This window comes from Caretta caretta, chromosome 1 (assembly GCF_965140235.1).
Source record: "Caretta caretta isolate rCarCar2 chromosome 1, rCarCar1.hap1, whole genome shotgun sequence".
Lineage (NCBI taxonomy): Eukaryota > Metazoa > Chordata > Testudines > Cheloniidae > Caretta > Caretta caretta.
The window spans coordinates 34,521,221-34,545,156 of NC_134206.1; the positions used below are offsets into that span (position 1 = coordinate 34,521,221).

General features: G+C 36.8%; 1 protein-coding gene across 5 annotated transcripts in view; it reads left to right on the forward strand.

Moving 5' to 3' along the window:
- Positions 1 to 23,936, forward strand: part of DYNC2H1 (dynein cytoplasmic 2 heavy chain 1) — a 396,411-nt gene that overhangs the window by 366,772 nt on the left and 5,703 nt on the right. For all 5 annotated transcript variants that reach the window (XR_012667749.1, XM_075127044.1, XM_075127048.1 and 2 more), the window contains 3 exons: positions 14,057 to 14,166; positions 14,527 to 14,608; positions 23,545 to 23,661. Coding sequence is in view for 4 of the 5 variants with exons in the window: in XM_075127044.1 (XP_074983145.1) it covers positions 14,057 to 14,166; positions 14,527 to 14,608; positions 23,545 to 23,661 (309 nt within the window). In the remaining variant the exon portion in view is untranslated. The remainder of the gene's footprint in view (positions 1 to 14,056; positions 14,167 to 14,526; positions 14,609 to 23,544; positions 23,662 to 23,936) is intronic.

Here is a 23,936-nt window from a genome sequence, read left to right on the forward strand (position 1 = left end):
AACACTCCAATGTAGAAACTACAGAACCCAAACCACCGAAAAAGAAAATCAACCTTCTGCTGGTGCTGACTGACTCAGGTGATGAAACTGAACATTCGTCAGTCCTCAGTGCTTTGGATTGTTATCGAGCAGAACCCATCATCAGCATGGATGCATGTCCACTGGAATGGAGGTTGAAGCATGAATATTTAGCACATCTGGCACCTAAACATTTTACGACACCGGCTACAACAGTGCCATGCGAACACCTGTTCTCACTTTCAGGTGACATTGTAAATAAGAAGCGGGCAGCATTATCTCCCATAAGTGTAAAAAAATGGTTTGTCTGAGTGATTGGCTGAACAAGAAGTAGGACTGAGTGGACTTGTAGGCTCTAAAGTTTTACATTGTTTTATTTTTGAATGCAGGGTTTTTTTGTACATAATCCTATATTTTTAAGTTCAACTTTCATGGTAAAGAGATTGCACTACAATATTTGTATTAAATTAATTGAAAAATGCTATTTATTTTGTTTTTACAGTGCAAATATTTGCAATACAAATAAACATAAAGTGAGCACTGTACACTTTGTAATCTGTGTTGTAATTGAAATCAATATATTTGAAAATGTAGAAAACATCCACAAATATTTAAATAAATGATATTCTGTTATTGTTTATCAGCACAATTAATCACACGATTAATTGCTAATAATTTTTGGATGTTTTTCTACATTTTCAAATGTATTGATTTCAATTACAACACAGAATACAAAGTGTACATTGCTCACTTTATATTATTATTTTTATTACAAATATTTTTTAAATTTTATTGATCGCTTGACAGCCCTCGTTGTAAATTGAATTTCAATAAAGGATGCATGAGTTGCAAAAGTATAAAGACTGGGTTCATAAAAGGATTAGGTGCCTAAATGTCACATCATCTAGATGCCAGAAGGGGGTGGGAGCCACGGCATTTCTCCAGCCAGGCACCAGCTCTTGCTGCTGGAAAAGAAGGCGCTCCAGGAAAACTGCCCTCCTTCAGAGTTATTCTCTCTCTTCTGTTAACAGAGGACAAGGAGCTGACCTCCCTGCTGCTTCCTCCTTACTTTAAACCTTGTTCCACAGCATGTAGGGTAATTGCACAAAATGGATTTGATGTGCATCATGGGGGAAAGGGAAGCACTTCACACTTCAAAATACTGCAAAAGAAGTCAGTATAACTGTGATTGTTTTAATTTCTCCCAGGGAGCATGGTATGCAGTATTTGCCAGGAATCCTGTAGGAACGGAGTTGTTTGTGTTCATGACTGCACTGTTGCTGGTGTTGGGGCTGAGAAGCAGGAACATGGCCCTTTCTGGGGGCCACTTAAGTTGCTAGAAGAGTTTGCCATTCCCTCTTCCTTTCACTCTTTAGGACCTGCAACTGTTAAGGAAAAATATAGTGGTGTCTTTTTCTCCTTACTACCCTTTCTTTCCACTTCCCCCTTGCAGACACAGTCTAATCCTGTATGTCTAGTATATTTAGCTTCAGAGAAAGTAAAGGTTAGTAAAACACAGGGTAAGAATGCTGTCTGGATGCATTGTCTGATGACAATAGATGGAGGAAATATCCCAAAGGATCTTTTTAGAGGTGTATTCCAATCTTCAACTTGTTTTAGGATGTTTAAAATGAATGTGTTCACTAACATTTAAAGTTTATACCTGTATTCAGCATTCTGCTATTCTTATTAAATTTCAGAAAACAGTAACCCGTGGAAAGTTGAGTCTGGTTTGATAAAAGTAAATTACCACTGCAGCTGAAATTAGATCATATTTGCTAATGCTTTCCTCAGCTATGCCTTGTTGCATATCAGTTTCTGGCACATTGTTACCTAGCATGTTGATCCTAATGAACTCAGAAATTTTATGCTCAAACTCTGTGCTATTATCCAGACTTACTGAACAAACATGGTTTCTGGGGCATGTCAAAGTAAAATGGGGAAATGGTGTTTTATTTGAAAGCAGTGAATAATAATTTTGGTCTCTAGACACTAAAAAATCAAAGGCAAAATTGGAAAGAAGATAAAAAGAATTACATTGTCTTATGTCTCAAAATATGATTAGTACATGATTTGACCTAAGGGAAGGCCTTTTGCCTAAAGACTAGTATTCTGTATGTGTTTCTTCTAGCTTATAGAGACTCCAACAGATGGCATTGAGGGAGCAATTGATATCTCAGTTAGTAAGTCCCTTTGTATAAGGCAGTCATATTAAAGGCTTAATTCATGTAGTTTAAGTAACGTACACACCTGTTCACACATGACAGAAGCCCAGATTTTCAAACCTGGATCCCTTAAATCCATATTTAGGCAGCTAAGTAAAAGAGGCTTAATCCTTAGGGACGCACATGTGTCTAACTTTGGTCACCCAGGTTTGAAAATGGCAACCCTACTATATTAGACATATTTACCTAAATTATTGGCTTCCTTGTGGTTAGACCTGTGTCAGGTGTGCAGGGGTGGAGAGATACACCCCACCTGTGTCCTTGTATAGAGGTGAGTGCATGGAGTGCTTCCTGCACTCCCTCCAATGTATATTCAAAAAGAGTACACTTTTTCAGGAAACTCTAATTGCAAGTTTAGTGGTTGCCATTAAAGAGTTATTTTCCCACAGCTTATCATATATCTGAATATTTCATATTTCTTTTGTACTTAGAGAAGGAAATAACAGAAGTATCTCAGAGTCTGAGAGTAAATATTGACTTTTAAACTGTTGTATATTTATCCTTTCTGAAATTTGCATTTTGAAGAAAAAGGAAATACAGTATAACTGCTTAATTGAACTTCTCTTAACCTAAGCCTCTGCACATCTGGATATCCACCCTGTCCTCCAACAGCAGTATTTATCATTCATTACTGCCTTGCTTACCCAAATTCCTGTTTTTCTAAAGGCTTTGAATTTCTCTGAAACCACTGGAAAAACAGAATTGTACTGTACTGTTTTCAGGCAGTTGCCAGTGTTACCAAAAAATTGCTTCACTTCCTCTGCGCTTGTCTTCACATGAAAGTTAAAGTTAATCCGGAATAAAATAGGGTGTGAATTTAAACAGATTAACTATTGCTGCTTAATTCTATGTGTGGATGCTCTTATTCTGGAATAAGAGTGCTTTATTTCTCAGTAAGAGCCTCCATACATAAAGTTAATCAGTAATATATATTCCAGAATAACTCCCAGTGCAGATGGGCCTGTAGTTTTATATGGTTTTCTACTTCAATAGAAGACCCCTTTGGGGATCAGACAAAGGGTAAAAATACTATAGTAGAGAATATATTTGTAATTAGTCAAAACTTAAGAGGGGAAGTGCTTGACTTTTATTGTAAAGGAGTTATATGAACCTAAAGTTGTATCAATGATAATGTGCAAATATGGTGGCCGCTGTTCATTTGGGGAGTGCTTGGAGAGTGTAGAAGATAAGGAAAGCTTTTTCTTTAAAATGGAAAATACACATTTTGGATGTTAACTTGAACCAACTGAGACTATCCTAGCAGATTTATTTTGGAAAAAAGAAAATCTTATATTTATAATATAATGAAAGGGGTGCTTTGCTAACTCAGATTAATGAAAAGTTTTTAAATATTCTCCTTGGAATTGCTTTGCAAAGCTCTTTTGATATGTCTGCAGAGTTATTTTTCATACTATATTTGTAATCGTCATATGCAAAATTAATCTACAACAGGCTGTTTTTATAACATTTTAAAAGCTGGTTTGACCACAGCAATAAGAAATCTAACATTGTTTTAGAAAAATATGAAATTAGGGCTTATCTCAACAATTGTATAGAGTTGTGTTACAACTTTTTATTTTTATTTTTGGGGGGAATGTGTTTGGGTATGTGGGAGATTCAAAGTTACAAGTGTCATTCTTGCTATGATAGAGAGATTTTTTTTTAAGAGGAAGGTACTTCAACATCTGTAAAGATATTTTGGCTCTGGAGTCACCTAATATCATCTGGAATTTTATTCCATAGTCAGACGCTGTCAACCAATAATGATTTGATCCCAGCTCTCACGTATTTCATGCTGGGCTTTATAAACTGTATTATCTGTCCCAGAGGGAAAAAACTGTGTAAGTAATTCATAGTTAGAAGAACATAAGAATGGCCATACTGGTTCAGACCGAAGGTCCATCTAACCCAGTATCCTATCTTCCGACAGTGGCCAATGCCAGGTGCCCCAGAGGGAATGAACAGAGGAGGTAATCATCAAGTGATCCATCCCCTGTCGCCCATTCCCAGCTTCTGGCAAACAGGGGCTAGAGACACCATCTGTGCCATCCTGGCTAATAGCCATTGATGGACCTATCCTCCAGGAATGTATCTAGTTCTTTTTTGAACCTTGTTCTAGTCTTGGCCTTCACAACATCCTCTGGAAAAGAGTGCCACAGGTTGATTGTACGTTGTGTGAAGAAATACTTCCTTTTGTTTGTTTTAAACCTGCTGCATATTACTTTAATTTGTTGTCCCCTAGTTCTTATGTTATGAGAACACACCAGTCATGAAATTTGGGCTTTAATGTAGCTTTAATGTAGCTGGGGCTTGATCCATTAAGTGTTTTAAAGATTAAGACGAAATCTTAAATAGCATCTGAAACTGACTAGAAACTAGTGGAGGGACTTGAACATAGGCCTGATGTGCTCCTCGTGGCCTAAGTCATGGAGGAGGAGTCAGGCAGCCAGATTCTGTACCAACTGGAGCATTGTGAGAGGCTAAGATGGCTTCATCAGGAGTTCTTTAGTGATCTGAAAATCAAAAAAGGGCATCCTACTGAAAAGTGGAAACATAGACATGTTGCAAAGGATGAGAATAAAAGAATAGCACAAGCACCGGAGGGACAAAATCAGAAAGGCTAAGGCACCAAATGAGTTACCTAGCAAGGGACATAAAAGGCAACAAGATGTTCTATTAATACATTAGGAGCAAGATAAAGACAAAGGAAAGTGTACGCTCTCTGCTTAGCAGGGAAGGACAGCTAATAACAGGCGAGACCAAGATGCTGTTTTGTTTAAGTTTAAGAACAAAGTATTAAAATATCAATTTGTAAGCACCTAGAAGTTAATAGGGTTTTAAGAAGTAACCAATATGGATTTGACAAGAACAAATCATGCCAAACCATTCTAATTTCCTTCTTTGACAGGGTTACTCGTCTAGTGACTAAGGCTGTTGTATTAATTTAGATGGAATATATGGGCTAACATAGCCCAGTCAATGTCCAACATTAAATAGGGTCTGGGGTTTGGTATACAGAGATCTCCGCCTGCTTAGTACCATGATGCAAACACCATTAAAAGTTCTTTTAACCTTTTATTAAAATTAAAAAGAATGAAAAAAGAGCATTTGAAATGTTAAGTATTAAATAAAGCTTTCATTTTAACAACATTCCTTTTCCCCTTTATCTGTAGAGTGTTTTTAGAAAGAAAACCCCACTATTTGACTGTCTGTTAGATGGTAGTAACTGTCCCTTTTGGAGAAAAGAGAAAAAGTTAGTTGAGATGGACTAAAGCCGTTGATGTTGCTGCTGTTGTTAATGTCAGATTGTGTTTCCTAAAGACAAACATATACAAGAGGGAAGAAAAAAAGAATAGTAAAAATAGAAAAGTGCAGCTTCTCCCTCAGGTATTGATTTTCACTAGGAATCTCACTGCTGGAAAAACACAGGTACAGCACATGGTCTTATAAACTACTCTGAGACCTGGCAAACTTGTACCAGCATTGGGCTGTTTAGGGCACTGCTTTTAGCTTCCTCTTTTGAGTCACAGGCTCACAGCAGAGTTGCAAAATATACCATCTTGGTGGGTGAACCAGACTTTTATTAGACAGAAGGAAAAAGGAGAGGGCTAGGAAAGGAAAGAAATACGGTAGGGAAGGAAAAGAACACACTGAGAGGGGGAAAGAGGAGGTGACAAAGCTGCACATTCCAGGTGGTCTTTGGAGTTAGCCAGAGCCAGTGGAGGTAACAGTGTTATCTGTATCCCATCTCTGGTCTGGTATAGTCAGGATATTTCTGAGGATCAGGACGACAAAGGTGCAACATTGTCAGGTACTATCCTGGGATCCCAGGATACTGTGGTAATGGCCACAATGGTTGAACCTCACTTCTTTTCCCTTCTTTCAGTCGGCCAGCATCGCAGTAGCCATCTTTTTGCCCCAAAAGGGGAGTGATGGGTGGAATAGCCCATACCCTCATTATTTTGTCCACCAATTAGGCCTAATTTCTAACACACAAGTTTTTGGTCCATTCATTTCCAGTCCCACACTTGTTTACCAAGCATGATCTCAACACAGTCCTTGAATTATATAAGTAGGCCTCTCTTTGTGGACTAATTTAGTCTCTCTGTTTTTCTTTTGTACCGTTTCCCATCAACATCTGTTGTTAAAGGTATTGTGACATTTTATCAATTATCATTCACCTTTTACAAGTTAAATTACACATAGGGTAATTTTGTAGGCCCAATTATTACACCAGGGGAAGTAGTAGACTCGATATATCTTTATATCTTTTTGGCTGGGATGATTTAACTGGGAATTGGTCCTGCTTCGAGCAGGGGGTTGGACTAGATGACCTTCAGGGGTCCCTTCCAACCCTGATATTCTATGATTCTATGATTTATTTTGACACAGTCCCACACAGCATTCTAATATGAAAACTGGGGAAATGTGGACTAAATGCAATTACTATAAGATGGGTCACAAATGGTTGAAAAAATATTCTCAAAAAGTAGTTATCAATGATTCACTCTCAAACTGGAAGTCTGCATCTAGCTGGGTCCTGTGTGGGCCTGTCCTGGGTCCAATACTTTCAATATTTTCATTAATGATTTAGATAATGTAGTCGAGAGTACACTTCTAAAATTTGCAGAGGATGCCACACTGGGAGGAGTTGCATGCACTTCGGAGGACAGAATGAGAAATTAAAATGACCTTAATAAACTGGAGAATTGGTGTGGAATCAACAACATGAAATAAAAAAAAGACAAATGTAAATTATTGCTGAAAAGGATCTGAGGGTTACAGTGAATCCTTAATTGAATTTGAGCCAACAATGTAATGCAATTGCGAAAAAGGCTAATGTCATTCTGTAGAGTATTAACAAGACTGTTGTATGGAAGACATGAGAGGTAATTGTCTGTTCTACCCTGCACTGGTGAGGCCTCGGGAGTATTGTGTCCAGTTTTGGGTGCTACACTTCTAGAAAGAAGCGGATAACTTGCAGAGAGACCAGAGGAGATCAACAAAAATAATAAAAGGTTTAGAAAACCTGACCTATGTGGAGATGTTAAAAGAAATCTGGGCATATTTAGTTTTGAGAAGAGAAGACTTGGTGGGGACATCATAGCCTTCAAATATGTAAGTGCTGTTATAAGGAGGATGATGATCCATTGTTCTCCATGTCTGCTGAAGAAAGGAGAAGACGTACTTGTCTTAATTTGCAGCAAAGGAGATTTAGGTTAGATATTAAGAAAATTTTTCTGATTATAAGGATAGTTAGGTACTGGAAAGGTTACTGAGAGAGATTGTGAAATTCCTATCACTGAAATATTTTAATAACAGATTTCACAGACATCTTTCAGGTATGGTCTAAGTATACTTGTCCTGCCTCAATGCAGGGGGCTAAACTAGATGACCTCCTCAGATCCTTTCCAGCCCTACATTTCTATTATTTAATAATTGTGTTTACATTCAGCTTCAGATATACTCATTTACAGTATTCCAGCCTGGAGGTGACAAATGTATAGTTCACCTCATACAAGTACCATAGTGCAATCTCTTTATCATGAAAGTGCAACTTACAAATGTAGATTTTTTTTGTTACATAATTGCACTCTGTGACGTTCTGTACCTCAGGGCAACACCATAGACCCCCCATGTTCATCCTTATAAAATGATTGTGTGGTATCCAATGCAAAGTTTGTCATGTCGGGTGTCTTCGGAAGGTTCATGATGCACTGAGCATTGTTGTTATAGTGATGTTATAGTAATTGTTGTTACAATAATGTTATAGTAATGTTATAGGTTATAATTTCATGTATATAGTTATGAGGCTGAAAATGTATTCTCATGACTTAAAGCAAGCCCAGGCAAAAACTCTCCAAAAGCAGAGGGGCAGTTCATACCTCATCAGGACATGTATGTGACAAACCCAGCCCAGCCTCACAGCAACAAAGGACACTGGCCTAGGCAACAACAAAGTATCTGTTGGACTCTCTAGTGAGTCACCCCCCTTCCTTTGTTCAGTTTGCGATGAGGTAATGCTCACCTGATTCTGGGGCGGGGGGGCAAAGCCAAGAGGGAAGAAAGGACATGATAAAAAAGGAAAGACATTTGCCATGCTCTTCCTATCTCTTCCACCTCCATCTATAGACACCATCACCACCAAGCAACTGAAGCACTGATCAAAGGGGAGAGCCTGGCTGAAGGGCAACCAGCCAGCCTGTGGTGAGAAGCATCTACATTTGTAAGGGCATTGAAAGTGTTAAGATCAGCTTTGAATGCATTTTGCTTTTATTTCATTTGACTAAATCTGACTTTTTATGCTTTGACTTATAATCACTTAAAATCTATCTTTGTAGTTAATAAATGTGTTTGTTTATTCTACCAGAAGCAGTATGTTTGGTGTAAAGCATGTCAGAGACTCTCCTTGGAATAACAAGCCTGGTACATATCAATCTCTTTGTAAAATTGACAAACTCATATAAACTTGCAGTGTCCAGTGGGCCTAACTGGATACTGCGAGATGGAGGTTCCTAGGGTTGTGTCTGGGGCTGGAGATATTGGCTAGTGTCATTCAGTTGCATAATCCAAGGAGCAACTTCTATGCCAGAGGCTATGCATGAACACCCAGGAGTGGGGGTTCTCACAGCAGAGCAGGGTAAGGCTGGATCCCAGAGTCAAGGATTGGAATAACCTAGCAGATCACCGGTCCAGCTAACACCAGAGGGGGACATCATACACTCAAAAACAAAACAATGTAAAACTTTAGTGCCTACAACCACTTAGTCCTACTTCTTGTTCAGCCAATTGCTAAGAGAAACAAGTTTGTTTACATTTACACAAGATAATGCTACGCACTTCTTATTTACAGTGTCACCTGAAAGTGAGAACTGATGTTCACATGGCACTTTTGTAGCCAGCATTGCAAGGTATTCATGTGCCAAATATGCTAAACATTCATATGTCCCTTCATGCTTTGGCCACTGTTTCAGAGGACATGTTTCCACGCTGATGACGCTCATTAAAAAAATAATGCATTAATTAAATTTTTGAATGAACTGCTTGGGGGAGAATTGTATGTCTCCTGCTCTGTGTTTTACCTGCATTCTGCCATAATATTTCATGTTATATCAGTCTCTGATGAAGACCCCGTATGTTGTTCGTTTTAAGGACACTTTGCCTGCAGATTTGACAAAACGCAAAGAAGGTACCAGTGTGAGATTTCTAAAGATAGCTATAGCAGTGGACCCAAGATTTAAAAATCTGAAGTGCCTTCCAAAATCAGATCAGACCGGGGTGTGGAGCATGCTTTCAGATGTTTTAAGAGAGCAACGCTCCAATGCAGAAACTACAGAACCCAAACCATCAAAAAAGAAAATCAATCTTGTACCTGTGGCATCTGACTCAGATGATGAAAATGAATATTCAAAGTCTGCACTGCTTTGCATCGTTATCGAGCAAAACCTATCAGCAGCATGGACGCATGTCCTCTGGAATGCTGGTTGAAGCATGAAGGGACATATGAATCTTTTGTGCGTCTGGCATGTAAATGTCTTGCAATACCGGCTACAACAGTGCCATGAGAATGCCTGTTCTCACTTTCAGGTGACATTGTAAACAAGAAGTGGGCAGCATTATCTCCTGCAAATGTAAACAAGCTTGTTTGAGCGATTAGCTGAACAAGAAGTCGGACTGAGTGGACTTATAGGCTCTAAAGTTTTACATTGTTTTATTTTTGAATGCAGGTTTTTTTTGTACATAATGCTACATTTGTAAATTCAACTTTCATGATAAAGAGATTGCACTACAGCACTTGTATTAAGTGAATTGAAAAATACTATTTTATTTTTCCAGTGCAAATATTTATAATAAAAATAAATATAAAGTGAGCAGTGTACACTTTGTATTCTGTTTTGTAATTGAAATCAATATATCTGAAAATGTGAAAACATCCAAAAGTATTTATATAAATAGTATTCTATTATTGTTTAACAGTGTGATTAATCGTAATTGATTTTTTAATCACTCGATTAATCGTGATTCATTTTTAATCACTTGACAGCCCTAATTATAAGTGTATTTTACCTGTATCTTTATTTAAATGTTTTTTTTAATTTAAAAGGATATCCTTCTCCCATTCTGTACTGTACACTGATGCAAGTAGCAATTTCATGTTTACTTCTATGATCTAATGAAAACTTTTTGGTACTGCATTATTCCCAACCATAATTAATTATATTAATTCAGACATTAATGGAGTGAAATCTGATTGTCAACTGTGCCGGCCTTTTTAATTAGATTAAACATGTGCATCTATATTCCTGCCAATATCTCTCTTTAACAGTTAAAAGTTTATTTGAAAACACTAATAAAATGAATTTATTAAATATAAATTGAAATAATTGTGTGGCCTTTTATAGTATGCAAAGCAATTTAAAGTCTGTCATAATCATCATCCACGATTATTACTGTACAATAAAAGGTATTACTGTTATTTAGAGTCAGTAAAGGAAGTGTGCAGACAAGAGCAATTAACTGCATATCTTTAGCTAATGAAAATGGAAACCAAAAAAAACCAACTTGTCATAATTGTTTGGAATGAGAGCTCATAATCTATGTTGTGACAGATTTAAAGGTCACTGAATTAAATGTTTGAGTATGGTGGAAACATGATGGAGATCTCTTTTGACACTTTGACAGAGAAAAAACTACCATTATTTAAGTGATAGTTTAGATGTATTTTAGATGACTTCCCATTTCTAAGCTAATTTTATGGAAGCAGCCTATTAGCAATTTAAAGAAATCAGAGAAGTATGCTTTTTTTCAGCAAGATGTGGGCGTTTGGTAAGTGCTACCTGCAATTATAAAAGTTATGTAGCTTCACAGCTTTTTTATTCACTCAGAATCCAGAATAGACTCATAGATACAGTTACATGGATTATGGTACTTAGCAAAGAGCACAACTTGTCATCCTTTCTATATGGTGATAACATAAAGAATTTGTGAGCTGGTATTTATTGGTTTAGTATTAGTCATTAACTTTTCTGTATACAAATATGAGACTTGCGACTATTTGTAGAATTGCACCACTAAACTACATTTAGAAGTGTATGCTGTTGTTTAATATTTATATAACTGTAACATGGAGAAGCCACAGTCAGGAATGAGGCCCTGTTGTGTAAACAAATATGAAGATATCCTCTCTGACCTGAAGGGTTTACAATCTAAGGCCCAGAGTTTAAAAAATGGGATCTTAAAAGTTAAGGCTCTTAAATCCTAATTCAGACACCTAACCAACTATCATGATTTTTTCAAAAGTGCTGAGCACCCAGCAACACCCACTGACATCAGTGGAAACCGCTGGGTTCTCATTACTTTCAAGAATTGGGCCTTTCATTCAGGAGCTTAACTTTAGGATCCTGGTTTTGGAAATTTTTGGCCAAGACGTATTTACATTACACAGCATTGTGACCAAGTTGAGTAAATTTTAAATCTGAAAGATCACAGTTCAGCAAGTATTTGTTTCACAGTTCATATCTACATTTTGAGAATATCAGATTCCTTGATTTGAAATTGTTGTTTTGGCGTTTGGCATTAAAATTGCAGAGGGAAAGGGTCTTGGAGTGCTCAGTGTGAGCAAGTGCTAAGTGATTAAGCATTATTGTACTGAACAAAACAAAGCTTAAAACCAAAAAACCCTAAACTGAAATGTAATATTTATATAAATAAATTGTTATTCCTTTGTCAGAGACAAGCAGTACTAGAATAACTGCAGGCAGCGGATAGGTCCCTGATGCTCAGGCCCCAGTCCTGCAAACACTTATGCACTTGCTTAACTTTATGAATAAGAGTAGTCCCATTATTTTCTGATCAAGGATATGTTCAGTCATGAAGGAAAGATAGTTCCACCGGATTCATGTATAGTGAGCTGTTTTCACTGAAAAGTTTTTTAGTGTGCTAGATTTTGGCAAGAGTCTCAGACCTTTACAGTGAGTGGTTAAAGTGGGAGTAAAATGTTCAAGAGATGTCTGCTGTGGAAAAATATCTAGAAGGGTAGTTAATAGCCTATGTTTTTTTAAGATTGCAGACACCTTTTGTATTTGTGTCTTTTAACAACATTTGGGGTAAAATAATGGAAAGTAGGAGACAGCTCAGCAGTTCACTATAATTAATAATGAAAACAGCAATTGTAAAGATTGAAAAGTAAGACACACAGGTTATGTCTTGCATCTTAATGGCATTTTATTGATATAATGGTGGGAAGTTCAGAGAATGTAGCTCAGAAGGAGATGGCTCATTTCTTCAGCTAACAGATCGTAAAAGAGTTGAATAGTCTAAGAACACAATAAATGTAAAACCAAAATTTTCGAACTTAGGTGCCCACAGTTACATATCGGCATGTTTACTTAGGCACCTAAATAAACCTCCTGAGTTTCAGGGGTGCGGTAACTACTATTAATTTTAATTAAATGCTGTAATGACAGAGACTATGAAGTTTAATTTTCATTTCATGTCCCTAGTCCAGTTATCAAAGTATCTGGAGTTGCCTTCACCAATTACATTGAGAAGACATATCTAAGAAGTTTAGAGCTTAACCTGCAGTTGAAAATGCTGAATCTGCAATTCTCAAGGAAACCATGAGCCAGATGTTACCCTGAGTCATACATATGCAAACTTTCTTCAATGGGGATGAAGCTATGTGTGTAACTGTGGCAATACTTTGCCTCATTAAATTTTGTTCTCAGATCAATCATTTACTAATTGAGATAAAGGAGACTAGGTCCATGGTCAAAAATCATGACCAAACATGACTCAGCGAAACACCACCTCAGAAACACCTTTATAAGCCTCAAATGCTGCAATATAGAGTATCATAGAAACAAAGGGGCCTTGTAAGGATTTATGACCAAAATAATTTTGCAGTTGCATCATTCAGTAGTTCAAGAATCCTTGAAGAAAGTGCTGAATGTAGCATTGAGGAAACTACCATTTTTAATTACTAGAGGTATTCAAGAGCAGACTAGTTATGAAATTAAGAGATTCAGAGTAAAGGGAAACCATGCACTCTGGATAGAGGATGAAATGGAGGACCAGGGAGGTCTTTTCCAGCATTATATCCTGTAACTCTGTATTATAATGTAGATATAATCTAATTCCTATCAAAATTATGTACTCTTTGTATAATCATACCAGATATTTTGAAGGGAAATTACTGGAATATACTTTAAAATACTTCTTTCACACTGCAGCATGAAAATCAAACTTTCTGAATTTAAAAGATGATTTTCACAAAAGAAAATCAGAGGTCATAAATTGAAAGAAATTCAGTAATCTATCCAAACTAAATAAACTAATAACAGTAATGGTGATGACATTTTTGTGGCACACATCCCCATTTGGAAATAATTTTAATTAGAAATTATGGTTACCAAAGGTGAAATAGGAATGCTAGAGAACACCCTAAAAAGCCAGTGTTGGTATGCAAAGAGCTGAGTTCTACAAACGGGCTGCATTGTACAAAGGTTGGAAGGCTTTTTAAGTTTATTCATATTGGTGAGTCACTTCAGAGACATACAAAATAAACTACTATCTTCAAAATGATAAATGCTGTTTGGTTTTGTTTATTTTCTGGTTGCGGGTACCAAAGAGTAGGAATCAGTGTTCCTCTTTAAGATTATAGTACATTTATACTAATAAATCATTTATACTAACACATTTAACATTAAAGATAGCTGTCAAATTTGCACCAACTCAAAGTACTAGAAGATAAAGCAATAAATTACTGGTTTAATTGTTCTCCCAATTAATGGGCAATACATTTTTTTTTTTAGAACTGGGTAGATAAAGCAGAAAAAAAGACACTGCTCTCAGACACCCTTGACCTCTCAGAGCTCTTCCATCCAGACACATTTCTTAATGCCTTACGCCAGGAAACTGCAAGGTAGGTGACATGAAGCAGCCTATTTACACATTTCTCAGTTCCATTATTCCCCTTTCCCCTTTATATTCATTTTTTATTACTGTGCCTTCATTGTCAAGAAGCACACTTAACATATTACTCTTCAAAATAGAGTCCTTAATCATTTTATTTTCTTATTATTTACACTGAGGTAAAATAGCTACTTAGTTAATTCAATGCTAAAAAAAATCCTTTACTTTGTTGTAGAATTGTAAATGTGTTTTTCTTTTAAATCTGTATTATGTGATGTAATAAACAGTGTGAACATCTTATTCCTGTTTTTATATTTGAATTTCCTATTACATGTGTGTGACATTTAGGATATATTTGTTTATCTCTTAGAGTAATGAGCTGTTCGGTGGACAACCTTAAATTTGTAGCATCGTGGAAAGGTCAAATTCAAGAAGCAAAACTCCAAGTTAAGGTACTGTGCCCACTTAGATTTCCATCTGAATTTCTGGAGCTTATACATAACAGAAAAATAGTGGTTAGAATCACAATATAGGTGTTACAAAAGTGTTGCTGAAATGTCTTATTGTGGCAATCAAAGCCTGGTGTTTCACTGAATCGAGGGATCTTTCCAACAAAGATCGCTGCCAGGTGAAGTACTGTACCTGAGATACAAAGGATCGTCAGTAATTTATGGGTACAAAAATATTAGTACAGTAGAATATTATTATTAATGTTCTTCAGAGGTAAAGGAGAGGATAGGGACAATTTTGTTTTTTGGTTTTAGTTTTAATTTTGGGGTGTCTTTTTTTTTTTTAGTTATCATTATCATTATTATTTATAATTATCATCTTAGAACTGTTCTTCCTCTGTTCTCTTCACGGTCGTTCAAACAAAAATTTAAACTATAATCCTGTCTGATAATCTCTAACAGTTGTCCAGACAATACTTAAAGACCTTGTGGCATTTAACAAGACATATAAAGGGACATAAAAATAAGTAACTTTAGCATCATGGTGAACATCTCCTTTTTTAGGAAAACTAGCTCTAATGACCAAGACTGTGTGTAAGGAATTGCTGAATTTCTGAACTGGGATTTTGAAAGGAGTTAGGTCTCCAAACCCCATTGACTTTCAGTATCTATGATGTGACTCAATCTCATTGATTTTTAATGGACAGCTAACTCTTTAAGTTCTCATTAAAATCCAAACTCTAATCACTGATACATTACCAGTACAATCTGTACCCAATCAGTATCTAAGACATTCTTTTGTAAAGGAATCTCATGTATTGTGTATTAAACACTATATATAAAATATGATCCAAAATACATACTGTATCGCATAATTAAAGACTAAATACTTTATACCAGACTATAGCTGTAGTAAGTGAGACTCAGAATCTTCTTCTTCCTCATTGTATGGATAATTATAGTAGCTGAGAGGAGGTCATGCAAATCTAACTTTCAGTTGACAAGTTGTGTAAACTTTGGGCTAAATTGACATTGAGTCTCCTTAACTATGCCACCAAATGTGGACATCGGTTTTCATGTATAGAAATCCCACAAACTCAAAAAAGGGCATCTTCATGTGCAAAGTTTTCAGAGGCTCCTTTGAAAATTTTGTCTTGTATGTTAAAATAACAATTAGAAACTTCTCTCTAAAGAAGGTGCTTGTGAATTTAGTGTTCATAGAAAGAAGCTGAACTGACAGCCTTGGACAGTGAAATCCTGTGTTAACGCATAAAACATGTAAAGCAAGGCAGCAGCAATAGAGGCCACCTGAAATGATTCCACCAGTGTGCTCAACCTTGCCTTGCCTTACTGTTAAAATGAGAGTGCCTTTTAATTTCTATGATTCAGGTTCCAGGTGTCTGTCCTGAAACTCAGTATTTCCCATGGAATTGACCCAAACTGTCTGAGAGATTGCTGCTCTCAAGGCTACATTCCTTTGGAACAGTGAAACTTCTAACCAACAGGGAGAGGCTTATGAGCATAGGAGACAGAACTCTCACAAGAGCTAGTTCAAGATTATGGCACTCTCTCTGTCTTTAGAGATAAGAAGAGTTGCAGGCCTTACTTTCAGAATTCTTTCTTCTACTTAGCTTTCTCCTTCATAAATTCTTTATACACACACTAACACAGACACAAAGACCCTATAATCTAACCAAGTTCATTTTTCTACAATTGAGAAAACAGAAGGAAGGATACTGTTACTTTTATTTCAAAATGCTGTTGTTTTTAATTTGAAATTCTATGTAAGTACTTGGATGGATGGATGATAGGTAGGTAGATAAGATCATAGGTAGGTAAGATTAGATGGATAAAACTGTGGAAATGGAAAGACCTGAGAATCACACCAACACCAGAAGGAGGCTGATTTGTGTAATTGGGGACTCCTTAATAAGAATAAACAGGCCTGTCACCAGAGCTGATCCAGAGAACAGAAGAGTGTGTTGTCTACCAGGAACTAAGATATGGGATGTGGACCTCAGGCTAAAGAGAATCCTGATGGGAGCAGGAAAGAATTCACTGATTGTCCTTCAAATGGGAAAAAAATGACACTGCTAGATTCTCGCTGGGATGCATCAAGAAAGACTACGCCAGTCTGGGGAAGATACATAAAGAAATGGAAACATAGGTGATCTTCAGTGGGATTCTACATGTCCCTAGAGGAGGAGAATGAAGGTGAGACAAGACTATAAGGATCAACATATGGCTCATGCAGTGGTTCTATAAGGGGAGATTTGGGATGTTGGACTACTAGTAGGCATTCACAGACAGAGGACACTTCTTCTGGGATAGATTGCACCTGAGTAGGGAGGGTAATAGACTTCTGGGATGGAAACTGGCACATGTAATCAAAAGAGCTTTAAATTAGGAATGTGGGGCAGATGGTTGGGAGATGCTTATATATTTTCCACCACTGATTTTAATATTCGGCTGGAGGAAAATCAAGTGAAAGAGGATACAGCAATGGAGAAAGGAACAACAGAGAATAGGCGAATGGACAACAAGAGTAACAATAATACAAACACCAATAACAGTAACAGTCAGGAGGCAATATTAGCAATAAAATGACTATACCTAATCTGGCAAGGAAATTGGATGATGCTAAGCAGAAACAACTAAAATGTTGGTATTGTACACCAATGCCTGAGTAACAAAATGGAGGAACTAGAGCACTAGTACAAGGGGAAAAAAGAGATATTATAGTGATAATGGAAATATGGTGCAATTGTATTCATGACTGGTAGGCAGGTATTGAAGGGTATATGCTGTTCAGGAAATAAAGGTAAAGATGGTAAAGTAGCATTGCATATTAACGGTGAGATAGAGTGTAAAGAAATCAGATGTGATGGAATGCATCTGTTTGGGTCAAAATAACTTTGGAAAAGAATGGTAGCAGAGGCTCCACAGGGATAGTGCTTGGGGTCTGCTACAGATTCCACGTGATCTGATTTGGATATGGATAGAGACCTCTTTAATCTTTTAATGAAATAAGTGCTACTGGGAATTATGTGATTATGGGAGACTTTATTTTCTCAGACACAGATTCGAGGACAAATGCTACTAATAATGGTAGGGCCCTGATATTCCTGGATGTGATAGATGACAGATTTCGTCACCATATAGTCACTGAACTAACAAGAGATGATCCCATTTTAGATTGTAGTATTGGTAAGTAGCAAGGACCCCACGGAAGAACTGGTTGTAGAGGACAATATTGGTTTGAGTTATCGTGAGTTAATTCAGTTTAAGGTTCATAGAAGGATAAACCAAAATAGGTCTGCAATTAGGGTCCTTAATTTCAAAAGGGCAAGTTTTAAAAAATTAAGGGAATTTGTTAAGGAAGTTAACTGGACTGAAGAACTCAAGTATCTGAATGTGAAGGAGTTTTAGGATTATTTTAAGTCAAAGTTGTAGAAACTATCTGGAGCCTGTATCCCAAACAAAGGCAAAAACTCATAAGGAAGGGTCGCAGACCACATTGGATGAACAAGCATCTCAAATAGGTTATTAAGAGAGAGCCTACAAAGAATATAAAAAGGGATGCTGAAAGGACAGGAGACACTTGATATGGATTTAATCAGGCCACAATTTTATTGTATAGATGTCTGGGACTACTTGGCAAGTAAAGTGTACAATGCAGGCAAATCCATGTTTATTCAAATAACTACCTGGGGCTTCCACCAGCACTCCTTCATTCTCCATCCAGGTCCCCCAACCAATCCATGGCTTGGACCTTACCATCCTCCCCCCATAGAAGGGTTAAGGTGGGCTATAAGAAAGGAGGGTTGGGTCCCTACCGTACCAATCATAGGACTCCCCAACCCCCGCCCCCGTTCCGATCCTTTATCCAGCACCTCCTTTCAAGTCCTTTACCAGGCCATTTATCTGGCCACTGGATACCTTCCCTCTGGAGTATCTGTACTAGACATCCGCCCCTCACTTACCAAATAATCTTACAAAATTACAAAATTGCGATATATGGCCTACCACCTTTTCTCCTCACCAGAAAAGGTCCTCCCTGACACTCACTGTGGGGAAGGCAAAAAACCTCACTCCATAGTGATGAGGGAAAAATTCCTTCTGAGCCCCCTTAAAAAGGAGTGACTAGTGCAATGCTCACAGCAGGTCCTAACCCAACCGGATATTCGCATTTCAAAGGGAAGGAGCGTTGGTGCTGCCTTGTCTGCTGTGTGGAGAAAGGGCTTTCAACGACCAGAGCTTGCACCTTTAAAGCCTTCCGCCATCACATTCCCAGGGGGTGAGTCAGCGCCACAAAGCTCACCACCACTCACATTTTGCAGCAGGTTCTGACCTCCTTCCTCCCCGCCCACCCTGCCGGCTCCATAAAGCACTGCTGCCTTTCTTCGGCAAGCCCGGACAACGTTCCCCCCATTTCAGGTGAGGTGCACTCATTTTTAGGGCTGTCAAAAGATTTTTAAAAAATAACTGCGATTAATCACAAGATTAAAAAATATAATTGTAATTAATCATGAGATTAAAAAAATAATCGCAATTAATCACAATTTTAATCACACTGTTAAATAATAGAATGCCATTTATTTGAATATTTTTGGATTTTTTCTACATTTTCAAATATATGTATTTCAATTACAACACAGAATACGAAGTGTACAATGCTCACTTTATATTATTATTTTTGATTAAAAATATTTGCACTGTAAAAAAAATCAACAAAAGAAACAGAATTTTTCAATTCACCTGATACAAGTACTGTAATGCAATCTCTTTATCATAAAAGTGCAACTTACAAATTTAGATTTTTTTTGTTACACAACACTCAAAAATAAATCAGTGTAAAACTTTAGAGCGTGCAAGCCCACTCAGTCCTACTTCTTGTTCAGCCAATCGTTCAGACAGACAAGTTTGTTTACATTTATAGGAGATAATGCTGCCATCAGACCATGGACTTTTAGGCTTTAAAGTTTTACATTGTTTTGTTTTTGAGTGCAGTTATGTAACAAAAAAATCTACATTTGTAAGTTACACTTTCACGATGAAGTGATTTTTATGAGGTGAATTTAAAAATACTATTTCTTTTGTTAATCGTTTTTATAGTGCAAATATTTTTAATAAAAATAATATAAGGGAGCACTGTACACTTTGTATTCTGTGTTGTAACTGAAATCAATATATTTGCAAATATAGAAAAGCATCCAAAATATTCATAATAAATTTAAATTGGTATTCTATTATTGTTTAACAGTGCGATTAAAACTATGATTAATCATGATTTATTTTTTTAGTTGAGTTAATTTGTTTTGAGTTAATCAATTGAGTTTACTGTGATTAATTGACAGCCCTACTAATTTTCTAGACAAAAGAAATACAGTATATCTAGTCTATCTGGATTTCAGTAAAGCGGTTAATACAGTTCCACGTGAGAAATTATTAGTTAAACTGGAGAAGATGAGGATTAATACAAGAATCAAAAGGCGGGAAAGGAACTGGTTAAAGGGGAGACTACAACAAATCATTCTGTAGGAGGTTACTAATGACGGTCCTCAAGGATCACACTTGGGATCAGTCTTTTTAACATTTTCATTAACAACCTTAAGACAAAAATTGGGAGTGTGTTAATAAAATTTTCAGATGCACAGAACTGGGAGGTATTGCCAGTAGTGAGCAGGACTGAAAAATCATGCAACAAGATTTGGATAACCTTGAAAACTGGATAATAGCAATGAGATTAGATTTCATAGTGCAAAGTTCAAGGGCATGCACACAATTTTTGAATAAGATGAGGATTTATCAGGTGGAAGTGACAGAGGAGGGGAAATAAATTTTACCAACTCTGAAATGGATGATTAATTTGTCAGATGACAAAAAGGCATGATTAATAGCAGTTCCTTCCTAGTAGGGATGTGAAGAATACCTGATTCAGAATCAATTTGTATATAATGGCACCTTCTTTAATGGCACTTGGAATTGCTTGGACAGAGACTCTGAAAATGTCTGGCTCTCACCTGACAATCATCATTGCTACGCACATATACCTGTCCTATTTGCTGTTTGCGCTGATTGGTCTGTCAACATCTGAAATCAGCTGGTCTTATCCATTTTGACATAAGTCCTCCATTTTCAATAATTTTGGAACCAAATTCATGACAAAAACAGAAGAAGCACAGTAAAGGACTTTTTGACAGTAAATGCTATGAATTCAGGTAAAGCTGAATATAAATTCTGTAACACAAAATATTATTGCAAGAATGTTATATCCAGCCACTCAAGAGAAGCTATAAAACACATATTGAAGCTAAGTTTCCAGATGTTTATAAAGATATCATTAAAAGAGTTCATAGGAAGCACTTTTTACACAGCTTGCCTCTATCAAGCACCAAGAACCATGCAGCCTGTGGAGAAAATTACATTTGGTTTCCTGTAGGTTACTAAGATCTGTATTGTCCTGTGGGAAATTATGGCACTTAATAGACAGGAAATGTTTATTGTGGAGAACATGGTCTTATGGAGACAGAGTGTCTTTGAACCTTGATATTAGCTCAGTTCCCCTAAATTCATTTAAAATGACGTGAACCCTAATATGCAAGAGCAAATTTGTCAGAAAGTAATAAAATGCAAAACCTTGCAAGGTGCTATTCATTTATGGTGAAATCTGCTCCACTTGTAAAGAACACAAGTACCAAAATCACACATTTTACAAACAAAGCCACATGAGAAAGAATATTTGATGCCTTGGTTGAGAGGGCACCAGGAGTTGAATATTTTTTCTGCATGTTGATTAGCAAGGGCAATTGGCCCGGTTCTGGTCTGAAGCTGTTGTTGCTGGAGTTTTTGGGTTCATGGAGCATTTGTTTGCAGAACTGCAGGTGCTGAGTTTTTATTGTGGTTTTATCCCAGTCACTGTAATAACCTATTAAGATGAGCTCCAAACTTCATTCTTACAATGTAAAATGACTTAATTATACTGTTGAATTAGCAGTAGTTGTATTGGTATAGTTGTAGCTACCTAGTTGCGTAGCTTCTTTATAGCGTAGAAAGCCTGCAGAGCTTTTTCTTGTTATAGTAATACAGCCAGTCTGAATCCCACAATGGATTTTTATGAGGCTCAGGTATGTGTAATTTAGGATCAGTCTCCATGTCTCTGTAATACAATTTTACTCTGTTTTTGGTTAACTTCATTGTTTGATGGGGAGAGTTTTCTGCAGTGTCATTAATTTTGTTTTTTTCATGTTGACTTGTAGTTGCCCATATGTTGCAGTCAAGGAAAGTACCCGACTCCAAGACTGTAGATCTTCAAAGGAAATATTTTTAGAACTGCTGCTACACACACTAGATCTCCTTTGTCATTAACACAGAGCTTAAATTCAGTTTAAAGCAGGAAAAATAGTTTTTCTTAGTTCAGAAGCTGAAAGTGCTGATTTGATCATCATTTATTAAAATCATTCATTTTAAATATGTTACAAGTAGAACAATGTGGAGATAGTTACTTATGCATTCAATCCATGTCAGGGTTCCTTCCCCACTCTGAACTCTAGGGTACAGATATGGGGACCCGCATGAAAAAACCCCTAAGCTTATTTTTACCAGCTTAGGTTAAAAACTTTCCCAAGGCAAAAATTTTGTCTTGTCCTTGAACAGTATGCTGCCACCACCAAGTGATTTAGACAAAGAAGAGGGAAAGGACCACTTGGAGTTCCAATTTCCCCAAAATATCCCCCCAAGCTCTTACACCCCCTTTCCTGAGGAGGCTTGAGAATAAACAAGATGAGCACAAACCAGCCTTGGATTTTTAAGACCCAAAAAACCTAATCAGATTCTTAAAAAACAGAACTTTATTAGAAGAACAAAAAAAGATAAGAGAACAACTCTATAAGATCAAAATGGAAGATAATCTTACAGGCAGTCAGATTCAAAACATAGAGAATCCCTCTAGGCAAAACCTTAAGTTAGAAAAAGACACAAAAATAGGAATACACATTTCCTCCAGCACAGTGAATTTCACAAGCCAAAACAAAGAAAACCTAACACATTTTCTAGCTAGATTACTTACTAACTTTACAGGAGTTGGAGGGCTTGCATCCTTGATCTGTTCCCGGCAAAGGTATCACACAGACAGACAGAAGCCTTCCCCCCCCCCTCCAGATTTGAAAGTATCTTGTCCCCTCATTGGTCATTTTGGGTCAGGTGCCAGCCAGGTTACCTGAGCTTTTTAACCCTTTACAGGTAAAAGGACTTTGCCTCTGGTCAGGAGGGATTTTATAGCACCGTATACAGAAAAGTGGTTACCCTTCCCTTCATGTTTATGACAACCTGTTAGAATTTGTTTTACCCAATAGCACTTTAGCCTAAAATCTCATTTCGTATTGCTTAACATTTATTTTGTTCATTCCCCCCCCCATACTATTTCTGAATGTAATATAAGTAGAAAATTATCTTATTTGCTTCTGTAAAAAACATACAGGAGATTATTCCATTCTTTGAAAGCTTAGGTCAAACTTCCAAGCAAGAACTTTGCCTTTTCAGTTATTGTTGTATTTTTGTTGTTGGTGTGTAGTTTTCTTTTTTATAATTCTGTTTTATGACATTGTTAATAAATGTTTACTTGGCTGTTGCCACTATATGTCTAATGCCAGGGCACCCGCAGTTTCATAAATGATGACATTTACAGGTATTATTCTCTAGTATTTTCAAAGAAGGTTAAACCAAACCAGAGGAAGTTCACTCTGAAGAATAGTCTAGATCTTCTTTTCAAATCGTATTTCTTATTCTCACATGCAACATTATGATAATTAGTTTCCTATTGTTTAGAACTTGGTCACAATAGAGAGGACTATTGATGCCTTTGTTAAGGCACAGTATAATCATTACTGACATTTTAGGCTCTAATATATATCTGAATATTTTGTATGTTTCCATGACAGATAAGTGGCCTGCAACTGGAAGGTTGCAGTTTTGATGGACGTCGACTTTCAGAAAACCAGCATGACTCTCCCAGTGTGTCATCAGTTCTCCCTTGTTACATGGGCTGGATTCCACAGGTACTAAATTATTAAGGCACCTAAACTTTTATAGTTTCCTTTCTTCTGTGTAATAGCTTTCCAGTATGATGTTCCTAATCTGTTTGTTTCTTCTTTTAAAAAAACGATCACCTCCCAGTTTTAATAGAACACACAGTTAGGTTTAACATGGCAGATTTATTTACATTTTGGCCAATATTTTCTAAATAGTAAAAAACAAATGAAGAGAAAGACGCTGTAAAGAGGAAATGTATTCAAATCAAAGCTTTTATTATTATTTTTTTCTGCTTTAAATA